Genomic DNA, 14,337 nt, shown 5'->3' on the forward strand with positions numbered 1-14,337 from the left:
CTATGCAAGTCCAAAGACCATAAGACTGTGGACTGCAAGAAAATCAAGGATGCAACATGCTACGGTTGCAACGAAAAGGGGCATATCAAGAGTAACTGCCCTAAGAATACCAGGAAACCAGAGGAGCACAAGAAGACAAATGCGAGAGTCTTCCGCATGGATGCAAAGGAGGTAGTGCTGAACGACAATGTTCTTACAGGTACTTTTCTCGTAAATAATATATTTGCAAGAGTACTTTTCGATTCTGGCGCTGATAAGTCCTTTGTAGACCAAAAATTTTGCGAACTATTGAATATGCCTATCAAACCCTAGACGTAAAATACGAGGTAGAGTTAGCAGACGGCACGATAGAAACCGTCTCCACTATCCTAGAGGGATGTGAAATATCCATTAAGAACCATTCTTTTCCTCTATCTCTACTTCCTTTCAAACTAGCGGGTTTCGACATTGTTCTAGGCATGGACTGGTTATCCCACAACCAGGCCCAAATCGTTTGCAACAAAAGGCTTATAGTGCTAAAGACTCCGAGTGGTGAATCGCTTACCATTCGAGGAGACACGCAGTATGGATTACCCGAGGACTTATCTATGCTCAAAGCTTCTAGATGTTTGAAGAGAGGCTGTGTCATTTACATGGCTCAAGTGATAATTGAAGAGCCCAAGCCAAAGATAGAGGATCTTCCCGTTATTTCTGAATATCCCGAGGTTTTCCCCGAAGAACTACCTGGTTTACCACCAGATAGACAAGTGGAATTCAGAATAGATATCATTCCTGGAGCAGCTCCCATAGCTAGAGCGCCCTACAGGCTAGCTCCTACTGAAATGAAGGAACTAAGGACCCAGTTGGATGAACTGTTGGCAAAAGGTTTTATCAGACCTAGTTCGTCTCCCTGGGGAGCACCTGTCCTATTTGTAAAGAAGAAGGACGGATCGATGCGGTTGTGCATCGATTATCGTGAGCTCAATAAAGTTACCATAAAGAATAGATATCCTTTGCCAAGGATCGACGATCTGTTCGATCAACTGCAAGGAGCGAGCTACTTCTCGTAGATCGACTTAAGGCCGGGCTATCATCAGCTAAAGGTCCGAGATGAAGACGTGCATAAGACAGCATTTAGGACTCGCTACGGTCATTACAAGTTTCTAGTGATGCCTTTTGGGCTCACAAATGCACCGGCTGCGTTCATGGATCTCATGAATCGCGTCTGCAAACCGTACTTGGACAAATTTGTCATCGTCTTCATCGACGATATCCTTATATATTCCAAGAACCAAGCTGACCACGAGAAACACCTCCGTTGTATTCTCGAATTACTACAGCGTGAGAAACTCTACGCCAGATTCTCTAAATGCGAATTTTGGCTACGAGAGGTTCAATTTTTGGGTCCCGTTGTAAGCAAGCGTGGTATCCAGGTGGATCCTGCTAAGGTAGAGGCAGTCATGAACTGGCAAGAGCCAAAGACGCCTACCGAAATTCGTAGTTTCCTGGGGTTAGCAGGATACTACAGGAGATTTATTGAGAATTTTTCGAGGATTGCTGCACCCTTGACTTCCCTAACCAAGAAGAAAGAAAAGTTCATTTGGGGCCCAAAGCAGCAAGAATCTTTCGAAATTCTGAAGCAGAAGCTAAGCAACGCACCTGTGTTGACACTACCGGAAGGTACAGAAGAATTCGTAGTTTACTGCGATGCGTCACACACTGGCATGGGGTGTGTACTTATGCAGAAAGGCAAGGTGATTGCCTATGCTTCAAGACAATTAAAGGTGCACGAGAAGAATTACACCACCCACGACTTGGAATTGGGTGCCATTGTATTTGCACTAAAATTGTGGAGGCATTACCTCTATGGTATTAAATTTGTGATTTATTCTGATCACAAAAGCCTTCAACATCTGTTCAACCAGAAGGAGCTAAACATGAGGCAACGCCGTTGGATGGAAACCTTGAATGATTATGATTGTGAGATCAGGTACCATCCCGGCAAAGCGAATGTAGTCGCTGATGCCCTGAGCAGAAAGGAAAGGGTGAAACCTATTCGGATCAATGCCAAGAGCATTGAAGTCAGGAATAACTTGATTGAAAGGATCTTAGCTGCACAGCGAGAGGCTGTGTTGGAAGCTAATTATCCTAAGGAAAAGTTAGGAGTAACTGAAGAGCAGTTAACTCTTAGCAAGGATGGAATCCTTAGATTGAACGGACGAATATGGGTTCCGATTTATGGAGGACTACGGGGTGTTATCCTCCAGGAAGCCCATAGTTCCAAATATTCTGTCCATCCTGGAGCAGACAAAATGTATCAGGACTTAAAGGCAAATTATTGGTGGATAGGCTTGAAAAAGTCTGTAGCCGCCCACGTAGCAAAGTGCTTGACTTGTGCTCAAGTCAAAGCCGAGCACCAAAAGCCGTCTGGCTTGCTACAACAGCCTGAGCTTCCCGAGTGGAAGTGGGAATGCGTAACTATGGATTTTATTACCAAGTTACCAAAAACCAGGAAAGGAAACGACACGATATGGGTCATAGTCGATAGGCTGACTAAATCAGCTCATTTCCTACCCATCAAGGAGACGTATAGCTCCGATATGTTAGCCCAACTTTATGTTGATAAGATTGTAGCCTTACACGGCATACCTGTGTCTATTATCTCCGACAGAGATACTAGGTACACGTCTCATTTCTGGAAAAGCTTCCAGCAATCTTTGGGCACGCGTTTGAACTTCAGTACGGCTTACCATCCACAGACGGACGGTCAGAGTGAGCGTACCATTCAAACGTTAGAAGACATGCTTCGTGCATGTGCGATCGATTTAGGTGGTAACTGGGATAAGAATCTACCCCTAATCGAATTCTCCTACAATAATAGCTACCATACCAGCATAAAGGCTGCGCCTTTCGAGGCATTATACGGTAGGAAATGTAGATCGCCTGTTTGTTGGGCGGAAGTGGGAGAGGTCCAATTATCAGGACCGGAGATAGTTTTGCAGACGACGGACAAGATTGTCCAGATTCGGGAACGTCTCAAGGCTGCCCGCGATAGGCAGAAGAGCTACGCTGATCCAAAGCGTAAGGACTTTCACTTCGAAGTAGGTGAAAAGGTGTTGCTTAAAGTGTCACCCTGGAAGGGGATGATGCGTTTCGACAAGAAGGGCAAGCTGAGTCCGAGATACATAGGACCTTTTGAGGTCACAGAACGTGTCGGGTCAGTTGCCTATAAGTTGAACTTGCCTGAAGAGCTCAATGGAATTCACAATGTGTTCCACATCTGCAATCTCAAGAAGTGCTTCGCCGATGAATCATTGGTGATCCCACACACGGATGTGCATATAGATGAGAGCTTAAAATTCGTAGAGAAACCGTTGTCGATTGAAGATCGACAGGTGAAAAAGCTTCGAAGAAAGCACGTACCAATTGTAAAGGTCAAATGGGATGCTCGTAGAGGTCCCGAATACACGTGGGAAGTCGAAGCCACGATGAAAGAAAAGTACCCCTATTTATTTGAGTAAATCTCGGGTCGAGATTTATTTTAAGGGGGTGAGGATGTAACACCTCGAATTTTTGTGTCCAATGATGTGTTAACACGTGTCATTTGATTACACGTGGCATTGATATTAAATAAAGGACTAATTTTGACAAGCCTTGAAAGTATGTAAATTCGAGGGTTATAAATGTCAACAAAGGGTAAATATACTGTATAGTAACCCTAAATGATGCTCGTACCTTCAAACGAATAAATCATGGATCGTACGGAAGCGAAACGCGGAAGAAAGTGAGAGATTACGAGCTATAGGGGTTAACCGTGTCAACATGTTTAAATTATACCTCTGAGTGACCCTTTAACGTTCCCGAGGCTTTGTAACAGTATTATACGCTCACCAGAATATACTATATAAATTCCGCGAAGTTCCATTTTAAAACGAGAAAGTTATGATCAAATTCGTATGAGAAGGGTTAAAAGCGTCAATAATATAATTTAAGACTTTCCGGATAATAAATAAATTAACCGGGGGCTTAACGATACGGGTAAATAATGCGAGGTCCTTAACTGTAATTAATCAAGGGCCATATCGCAAAGTTACCCCTTCAAACTCGAAGGGTCGGGTTATTAATTACCAAAGATTCGATATTAATTACTAAGATTTAGTAATCATTTCAAAAAGATACAATTTTAACCCCTTACGGACCGTAAAGGGTATGCCTTACGGACCGTAAGGGGGGGGGGAATGATTGCTGGTGATCCGCCTATGGCTTACGGACCGCAAGGCCTAAGCCATACGGTCCGTAAGCAATGCCCAGCGACAGAAAAATGGCTGTTGGCACTTTTAAGCGGTAAAACAATAAATGATGGGTTCTCCAGAGGCATGGGCGCCCCCTACTCGACCCATAGCACCATGGGACACCTGCCCATCATCCATGATCAGTTGTAGACCAATGTGTGATGATCTTGAAGCTTGCCTTGCACTATAAATAGGCCTCCTTTGTTCATAAGTTTCATCACAACTCAAAACACCTTCTCTGATCATTCTAAGAGCTCTCAAGCTTTCTTCTTTGTTCTCTAAGCAAGCCTAAGCTTCTGTAAGTCATTCAAATCCTTTGTGGTTAAGTTTTTCATAGTTTAATAGCTAAAAATCAAACCGTCGTAACTACGGTTTGACTTCAAGATAAATCCTTAATGGCTCAGTCACTTGTCGAATCAAAAGTGGTTATGTGTTGGTGTTTGTATGGGTAATAAACCCCTAAAAGGGTTCCCTCTGATCACCACTCTAACTAGCTCAAATGTCGAGTCAAACGTATGCTTAAAAAGTCAACAAAAAGCTATTTTTGCGATTCTTGCATAATCTGTGATATAAATGATATGCAACCTGTTTAGACACTCATAAAACATGATATTAAGTATATAAACTTGTTTACGCTCGTTTGAATCGACCATTTGCTATATTGAACCGGTTCGGAGCCGAATGTCGCAAAAGTTTGACTTTTGCTTTGACTTCAGTTCTGACCTGTTTTAGTGAGGTATAGATATGCCTTAGGACTCTATTAGGACCAGGTTACATGATGGTATAAACCTCTGTGACCGGTTCGTTGGTTGTCCGAGTCTTTTACGCATTTCCGTTAATCGCCTAAAAGTTGACCGTAACGCCATTATAAAAATAAAGCAAGTATTACGGATACGTGAACGGACCATAACCTTGCTTACTAAATTATAAGCATGTCCTTAAAGTTTCACGTCAATCCGAGGTCTAGAATGAGAGTTATGCTAAATAGCGCAATTAAAGTAAACTTTTGTAATAAACGGCGCAATTAGCATAACACCTATCTAAACCAAGATTTCGCCACTAAAAACTTTTACCCACTGTTATGAAATAATATTTTTGGAATTTTAAAGATTTTTAATAATTTTTACCTTGCTCATAACCTGCGGTTATGGCTACGGTTCGGTAAATACCGAATATGCCCTTTTCGGCCAAAACTTGAGTTCTACAAGGTCTTTTGACCCGATTCCAGTTGCTACTGATTTTAAATAATAAATAAAGTATTTTAGACTTTATATACTGTTCGGGAAACTCAGATTTCCTGTAGAACTCGAAAAGCTCTTTAAAAATCTTTAAAATGACCGAAAAACCCCTACGGGGCAATATATTAACTAAAACTCGTTACGGGCATCACGGAAGGTATCCTACTGATACCACAACCTCTTTAAGGCATATTGACTTAGGAAATAAGCGTAGGACTCTCATGGTTAACCGTTTCGCCTAATGCGCGCACGGTTCGGCTTATGAAACTAGTTTTCGTAAATTAGCCGATATGGGTCAAATTATATCATTGTGACCCCAAAATCCAGAGTGTGAACCTTAAACCCATATAAAACAAGTCTCTGAACTTGTTGGGTCAGAATCACACTCCATTCTCGGTTTCCGCCTTTTCTCGCGGTTAAACCATATCTATCTTTTGAAACCGACCGGTCTAGGCTACGGCTAATATAAAGACCCGTTAGGATTCTAATAGGTTAATTAAAACCTTCGTTCCAGAATAGGAGCCCCAGTAAAAGCTATCTGTGACGTAATCCATTAAGGAATATACTTGCAAAGGTAAATACTTTTAACTTATTTTCCCTTATACGGGCTTGGGATACGGTATATTAATACCGCTTGATTGAGCATCATATCTTCCATCGCTTAGGTGGTTAATTGAATAATGTGATCGGCTCATTTAAACAGTCTTGTTACTTAAAAGCCTTTGGGGGGTTAATGACCGTTGTCCCGGATATCCTTGGCATCATTTAACGAAATGGCCACGACCTCGACATCCCGGTGTAGGCGTACACCCGGTATATTATGTCGACATTATTATTATTAAAAGACGTAGCCGTTGGTTTTTACACCACGGTTTTACGCAATGTGGTGTGTCTATTAATCTTTAACCCGGACAGGATCCGGGCTACTGAACGCATAAAAGGACATGTAATTCGTTCACAAGATTTTAATAATTTTCCCAAGTTATAAAAGAGTTTGTGCCTTGTGCATTCAAATCAATTTTAATAAACATTTTCAAATGTGTCAGTTGAACGTATTTACCAGTGTAAACTGACGTATTTTCCCAAAAAGATTAAGTGCAGGTACTATACGTAAATCGGCTGGTAATAGCTCCCTAGCATCACGAATAGTCTCGCAAGCTCGATGCTGTATCTGACTGAACAATACTTTATTGTTATTTTGATCCCCTGTGGATACAATTCGACTTCTGTAATACACTTGATATTACATTCAAAAGGTTGAATTATATTTATCTTTATGCTTCCGCTGTGCATTCATATAATTGTGTGGTTTGACTATATTGTTGCCAACTACGTCACGGTAATCCCCCACCGGGCCCACCGGTGATACACGTGGAAATCGGGGTGTGACACGAAGTCAGTGCGATAAGGAAGATCAAGTGATGTTCGCTACCGGTCAACTAACCCATCAAGCGAAAGATTGGTGGGATGCGCACAGTAAGGAAATAGTCGAAGATAGACTTCAAATTATGACTTGGCAAGAGTTCAATGAGCCCTTCATGAGATATCATTGTCCTCAGTCGGCTATCGACAAGATTCAGGAGGATTTCTTACGCCTCCGGCAGAAAAATGAGTCAGTAAACGAAATATCAAATGCTTTCATGGATAAGATGAAGTTCTGTGGGGATTTTGTAACAACCGAAAGAATGAAGATCAATCGTTTCTATGGCGTGTTAAAGGCAGAAATTAGAGAGTTCATCACTCCCTCAAAATGTGAAACCCTTGATGAGCTTATTAATTTAGCACGGGATAGAGAGATTGAAATTAAAAGGCAAGAAGAGCGAGGTGAAAAGAGACCAAGTGAAAGGGGTGCAAGTTCTAGTCCATCTAAAAAGAGGAAGTTTCAGGATCAAGGAAGGAAGGGTAAGTCGAAAGGTGGAATTACTCCTTGCAAGACTTGTGGAAAACTCCATACCGGAGAGTGTTTGTTAGGCAAAAAGGGGTGCTACAAATGCGGTAAGGAGGGGCATTCGTCTTATCAATGCCCGAACAACCCGAAGACTTGTTTCAGTTGTTTTGAAAGGGGGCATATCAAATCAGAATGCCCAAAACTTCAGCAAAAATCGAAAAAGGAAGACAAGAAGCAAGAGGGTTCTAGGGCTAAGGGAAGGATGTTTCAAATCACGTCCGAAGAAGCCAAGTTCCATCCGAATGTGGTCTCAGGTATCTTTCTATTAAACTCCATACCGGTTTATGTTTTGTTTGATACCGGAGCCACTCTGTCGTTTATCTCTAGTGAGATCGTACAACATCCTTCCTTTAAGATTGAACGAATGTCGATGCCCTTAGAAGTAGAAATAGCAGATAGCAAAAATTATTTGTTCCACGAAATATGTAAGAATTGTAAATTAACCATTGAAGATGAGGAGTTTGATATTGATCTCATACCTATGATTTTGGGGGAGTTTAAAGTAATAGTGGGTATGGATTGGATGTCTCAAAACCACGCGGAGATAAATTGTGAAACCAAAACTATACTTCTCCAATCTCCAAGTGGAAGGCGATTAAACATACAAGGCGAAAGCAAGGTGGAAGCGAAGTTATGTACTCTCGTTCAAGCCATTAAGTATGTACTTAATGGGAGTAGGGCATACTTGGCTTACGTGGTAGATACTCAACAAGGCTCCCTGAAGTTTGAAGACGTCGAAATTGTGAACGAATTTCCAGATGTATTTCTGGAAGAATTGCCGGGACTCCCTCCCGAGCGAGAAGTAGAATTTCGTATCGAATTGAATCCGGGTGCGAAACCAGTTGCGAAGGCTCCCTATAGGTTGGCTCCCACTGAGATGCGGGAATTAATGACACAATTACAAGATCTTCTAGATAAGGGCTTCATACGCCCAAGTGTGTCGCCTTGGGGAGCACTTGTCCTATTTGTTAAAAAGAAAGACGGGTCGATGCGCATGTGTGTCGACTATAGAGAATTAAATAAGCTAACCGTAAAGAACCGCTACCCTTTACCTAGAATTGATGACCTTTTTGATCAATTACAAGGGGCGAGTTGGTTCTCCAAGATAGACCTGCGTTCGGGGTACCATCAAGTTAGGGTACGGGAAGAAGATATTCCAAAGACCGCGTTTAGAACCCGTTATGGGCATTACGAATTCCTAGTCATGTCGTTTGGATTGACGAATGCGCCGGCTGCGTTTATGGATCTTATGAACCGGGTATGCCGATCTATGTTGGATAAATCTGTGATTGTGTTCATAGACGATATTCTAGTTTATTCGCGAAGCAAAGACGAACATGCAATGCACTTGCGTGAAGTACTTGAAGTTCTCCGTAAGGAGAAACTCTACGCAAAATTCTCAAAATGCGCCTTTTGGCTTACTGAAGTGCAGTTTCTGGGGCATGTGATCAATTCAGAGGGTGTTTTATGTCACACCCTGGCTTTTGCGGAAGCGTGGGTTTATTTGGTGTGACTTCTTAATACCATAGCAACAATCACAACATGCTATATGATAAAATATTTGATGTTCATCCATTAAAATAATTGAAAATGCATAACATATTGTCTTGAAACAAAAACATCAACCACACGATACGTTTACAAAACATGACTTGTTTAAAAAAAATGAGTTCATAAGACTCGACGAAAAGCTACCAACAACACAAGGATTTGAGACAATGCAACTCGTCCAGGAAAGAGTTACACTTCCCAAACCTACGACTCCGGATGACATCCTTATTTAGTACGCAGCTAATCATGCATCACTTGCCAGATCCAACTTAATTTCCTGAAATACATGCAGTTTTAAAAAGTCAACAAAAGGTTGAGCGAGTTCATGAGTAAGTCTTATGTATATAAAACCGTTTAGTATGTCTGTAAGTAAAATTTGTCCCTGGTATGTAGCAATAAGGAAATAGAGATCACCAATGGTTTGCAAAGCCACTGGTATGTGTGAAAAGGTGCAGGGAAACTCAAACCTAGCATATTTGTTACCGGGCTTCCGGCTGGAAGACACAGTCACCACTATGGGCCGCCCCGGCCTCACGGGTGTGGGCTCGCTACACCCAAATAGATCTATCACTCTTGTGTCCCTTGGTCCTATAACAAGGATTAATGGCCTCAAGTGTTGTGCCCACCCTTCACATGATCTAGTAGTGTAAAACCCTCCCTAAGCTATCCATACCATGTATATAAAAGTCTGAAATAATTTGTAAACATGTATTCCACCCCCGAAGTATAAAACTGAAAACAGTAAAGGAATAGGGGGTCATGAACTCACCTTAGTGCGTCTTGACTCGAACTTAAACTCTTCCCGCTACACGACAACCTACAACGTACTAATGTCTATTAGACGAACGGGCCGTGCCTTGGCTTAGAGTTTAGTGTTTTGATTTATGTTACTTAGGTATTATTTTGTTAAAATAATAATAATTATTTTAACTTAAATAGCGTTCGTAGAAAAATAGTTAGACAACTATTTCGTATCTATTTTCTCGAAGATTTTACTAAGTGTTCGGATTCTCGGAAAATTTCGGCAGAGTCTCCTCTGTAAATAGAGGTGTCCATGCTTTAATAGCATATCATTTTCTTTTATATGAAATCAATAGTTCATTTACAATAATCAAACCAACATATAGACATACAAAACTTTACATACTTCATTTCAGCTTTATTACTCGAAACAGGGCTGTTTTCGAGGATTTTTATAAAATAGTTACCCTTTTCTAAAAATCACCAAATTTTTACAGAATATGACATATGTTCCAAAGTTTATTGTGTAAAAATATCAGAGTCCAATTCGTTACCCATATTTTATAAAAAATCATTTTCTTGACTGCAATCAGATTTGTTACCTTCTGATCACAGTTTACGGAAATATTCGCTAAAAATCAACCGTAAGTCCGTTTGACGAAATTCCAGTTGGAGGGTCGTCCTGACAATGGTGTCTATCTACTGTAAAAATTTCATGAGTTGATTTTATTCAGGTTTAAGGTTATGACTCCGAAAGTAACCCACTTTTTCTGCAGTAAAAATGCAGCTTGAGCTGCTGTCCAAAAATAACCTTTTAAAAATAGTAAACGGTCTCGAAAAATTATGATTCCAGTGCCATTTGTTTAGTTATTCCAAAACATTCATTTTAGGCTTTTGAAAATCCATTTTTCGACTTAAAATGATCCCGTTACAGCCTGTTGAAGTTGGCTGGAAATCCAACTCAGCAAGCTGTTTGAGTTCTTGTGTGAGCAAAACAATCAACAATCGAACAAGAATCGAAGTGAGGCAAGAGTATGAATGAACTTACTACTAGCACAAGGCTAGGGTTGTAATCTTAGGATGAGATGACAAGAAATGATGGTGAGAAAGGCCTTGAACAAAGCTTCTTGAGAGCACTTCAACTTCTTACTTCTATGGAGGGTCTTGGAGCTTTGAATGGAGTTTACTAGTGAAAGAGATGAAGTTGTGAAGGTATATGAAGATGAAAATCAGTTGTGGTGAGATGGGGGGGGGGGGTATGGGCCGATTTTTAGAGGGAGAGGAGAGAGAGAAGTGTGAATCTTGAGGGAATGATGAGTATATCTTGGAAATGTGCACTTAGGTTTGTAGGGAAATTATGACAAGGAAAATGACCAATGGAAGCAAGATTCTTCTTACAAGGATTTAAACAAAATATCTACTAATTATTTGGGGCAGATTTTCGGTTATGGGGGGGGGTAAAGTGTAAATATTTTGTTAATTAGTAGGTATTTACTACAAACTTAAGGGTATTTACAAGTATAGTGGGTGTATGTCATGTTTGCATGGTGCATGGGGATTTTTGTGACCATGATTAATTTAAAATACTAAAATAATATTTCTAACAATATTTTCATGTCCCGGGTAATGTCTGGTTGTTCGGTTTCGCATCGTTCCGTTAAAGCGTTTAATTTACCCGTAAAGCGTCTTTTGTGCATCTTTTTGTAACGAAATTAATTCCAACACTTAGGAAAGTGTCCAGGACTATTTGGTCAATATTATGAATAATATGAGCGTGTTAAAAACTGAATTGTTATTAAAAATGTGGAATTCTGTAATTAAATTGCGTTTTAGGCACTTTCCGGCACTCAAACTGTCACCTAGTGACATAGTCTTATATTTCTCACTTCCCTATACTCCATACTGGTGTAGTGATTTAACTCTGGCCCACACTGGCCTAAAAATAGTATCTGTCTAAGTGCTGGCACTGTCAGCATGTGTCTGAGTTATCCGCTTACTGCGCTAACTGTGCTTTGTGCATCCGGTTTGACACTAAGAGTCTATATGGAATAATTGGAGTGACTGTATGTAAATAATGCACATGTATGTATATGACATAACTCAGTAAGCAGTTAAAAGTGTCAGATGTAATCAAGCACAGTCATTAAGCACATAATTAGGGTTAATTAATCTGTACAGTACCTGTAATTTTACGGGTTGTCACATTCTCCCCTTGTTAAGAAAATTTCGTCCCGAAATTTTAAGCTCTACTTCTAGTAGCAGGGGTCTTGGGGAATAAATGTGGGTACTTGGTCTTCATACGATCCTCACGTTCCCACGTGAATTCCGGGCCGTGTCGTGCATTCCATCGAACTTTGACTAGCTTGACACTGCTCCGACGTGTCTTATTAATCTTCCAATCCGTAACTTCAACTGGTTCCTCCACAAAGTGGAGTGTGTCGTCAATATGAACCTCGTCAGCAGGAATGACAACTGTCTCTTGCGTTGGACTCTTCCTCAAATTTGATACATGGAATGTATCGTGAACACCGTTGAGTTCAGCAGGTAGGTCCAACTTGTATGCTACAAGCCCAATCCTTTGCAGGATTCTGAAAGGACCAATGTAACGCGGATTCAACTTCCCACGCTTTCCAAAGCGTGCCACACCCTTCCAGGGTGAAACCTTTAACAAAACCATATCCCCAACTTGGAATTCCAAGGGCTTCCTCTTTGGATCCGCATAGGCTTTTTGTCTGTCGCGAGCTGCCTCGATGCGTTTTCGAATCTGTGCGATCTTGTCTGTCGTCTCTTGGACGATTTCGGGGCCAACAAGCTGCCTATCACCCGCATCAGCCCAACATAGTGGTGATCGACACTTGCGTCCGTAAAGAGCTTCGAATGGTGCTGCTCCAATGCTTGTGTGGTAGCTGTTGTTGTACGAGAATTCGACCAAGGGTAAATGATTGTCCCAGCTACCACCTAGGTCCATAACACATGCTCTTAGCATATCCTCTAACGTCTGAATAGTTCTCTCACTTTGGCCATCCGTTTGTGGGTGAAATGCTGTACTCAAGTTTAACTGAGAACCAAAAGCTTCTTGGAAGGACTGCCAAATCCTTGATACGAAGCGTCCATCTCTATCAGAGATAATCGAGAGAGGCACTCCATGACGTGCAACAATCTCTCTCATGTATATTTCAGCGAGTTTACTCGTGTTATCCTTCTCCTTGATTGGCAGGAAGTGCGCAGACTTTGTCAGTCGGTCTACAATTACCCAAATTGTATCATGACCCTTGGGCGTCCTTGGTAGTTTTGTTATGAAGTCCATGGAAATCTGTTCCCATTTCCATTTGGGTATTTCAGGTTGCTGCAGAAGTCCTGAGGGTTTTTGGTATTCAACCTTTACCTTGGCGCAAGTTAAACATTTGCTGACGTATACTGCAACATCGCCTTTCATCCTGGGCCACCAATAGAAATCCTTGAGATCTTGGTACATTTTATCCGCTCCTGGGTGAATCGAGTACCGCGACTTGTGAGCCTCATTGAATATAACTTTTCTTAACCCTCCACACAGAGGAACCCAAATTCGTCTCATAAAACACAAGGTTCCTTCCTCATTTGGTACCAATTGTTTCTCCATCCCACGGAGATACTCATTCTCGATATTGCTTACTTTCAAAGCCTCTCTTTGCGCGGCACGAATGCGCAACGAGAGATCTGTCTGAACAATCATCTCTAAAGCCCTAACCCTTATGGGCTTAATCCTTTCTTTTCGACTTAGGGCGTCAGCAACTACATTCGCCTTTCCTGGGTGATACTTGATCTCACAGTCGTAGTCGTTCAACAGTTCAACCCAGCGTCTCTGTCTCATATTAAGCTCCTTTTGATCGAAGATGTGCTGTAGACTTTTATGATCAGTGAAGATTGTACATCTTGTTCCATACAGATAGTGTCGCCAGATCTTCAATGCGAACACTACAGCGCCTAACTCCAAGTCATGCGTGGTGTAGTTCTTCTCGTGAACTTTCAGCTGGCGCGAAGCATAAGCTATAACCTTCTGTCGCTGCATCAACACGCAGCCTAAACCCTGACGCGAGGCGTCACAATATACCACGAAGTCGTCCGTTCCTTCGGGTAGGGATAAAATCGGCGCGTCGCAAAGCTTGTTCTTCAACAACTGAAACGCTTCTTCTTGCTTGTCGCTCCAATCAAACTTCTTGTCTTTCTGAGTAAGTGCGGTCAGAGGTTGAGCGATCTTAGAAAAATCTTCAATGAATCTACGATAATACCCCGCCAAACCTAAGAATTGCCGAATCTCGGTTGGCGTCTTCGGGGACTCCCAATCCTTGATCGCCTCGATCTTGGTGGGATCCACATGGATTCCTTTTCCATTAACCACATGTCCAAGAAACTGGACTTCGCGTAACCAAAACTCACATTTCGAGAACTTAGCGTACAACTTCTCCTTCTTAAGCAACTCTAGAATAGCTCGCAGGTGTTGCTCGTGCTCCTCCTTCGTCTTCGAGTAGATCAAAATATCATCAATAAATACGATTACGAACTTGTCGAGGTACGGCTTGCAGACTCTGTTCATCAAGTCCATGAAAAC

The 14,337-nt window shown here is 41.6% G+C and overlaps 1 protein-coding gene across 1 annotated transcript; it reads left to right on the forward strand.

Moving 5' to 3' along the window:
* The first annotated feature begins 7,017 nt into the window (after positions 1-7,017).
* On the forward strand, positions 7,018-9,407 carry LOC110907624. The gene is made up of 3 exons (XM_022152576.2): positions 7,018-8,392; positions 8,759-8,901; positions 9,402-9,407. Exons 1-3 carry the CDS (start codon positions 7,018-7,020, stop codon positions 9,405-9,407), a joined length of 1,524 nt encoding a protein of 507 aa, XP_022008268.2.
* The last annotated feature ends 4,930 nt before the right edge of the window (positions 9,408-14,337 follow it).

Source organism: Helianthus annuus, chromosome 14 (genome assembly GCF_002127325.2).
Source record: "Helianthus annuus cultivar XRQ/B chromosome 14, HanXRQr2.0-SUNRISE, whole genome shotgun sequence".
NCBI classification, from domain to species: Eukaryota; Viridiplantae; Streptophyta; class Magnoliopsida; order Asterales; family Asteraceae; genus Helianthus; species Helianthus annuus.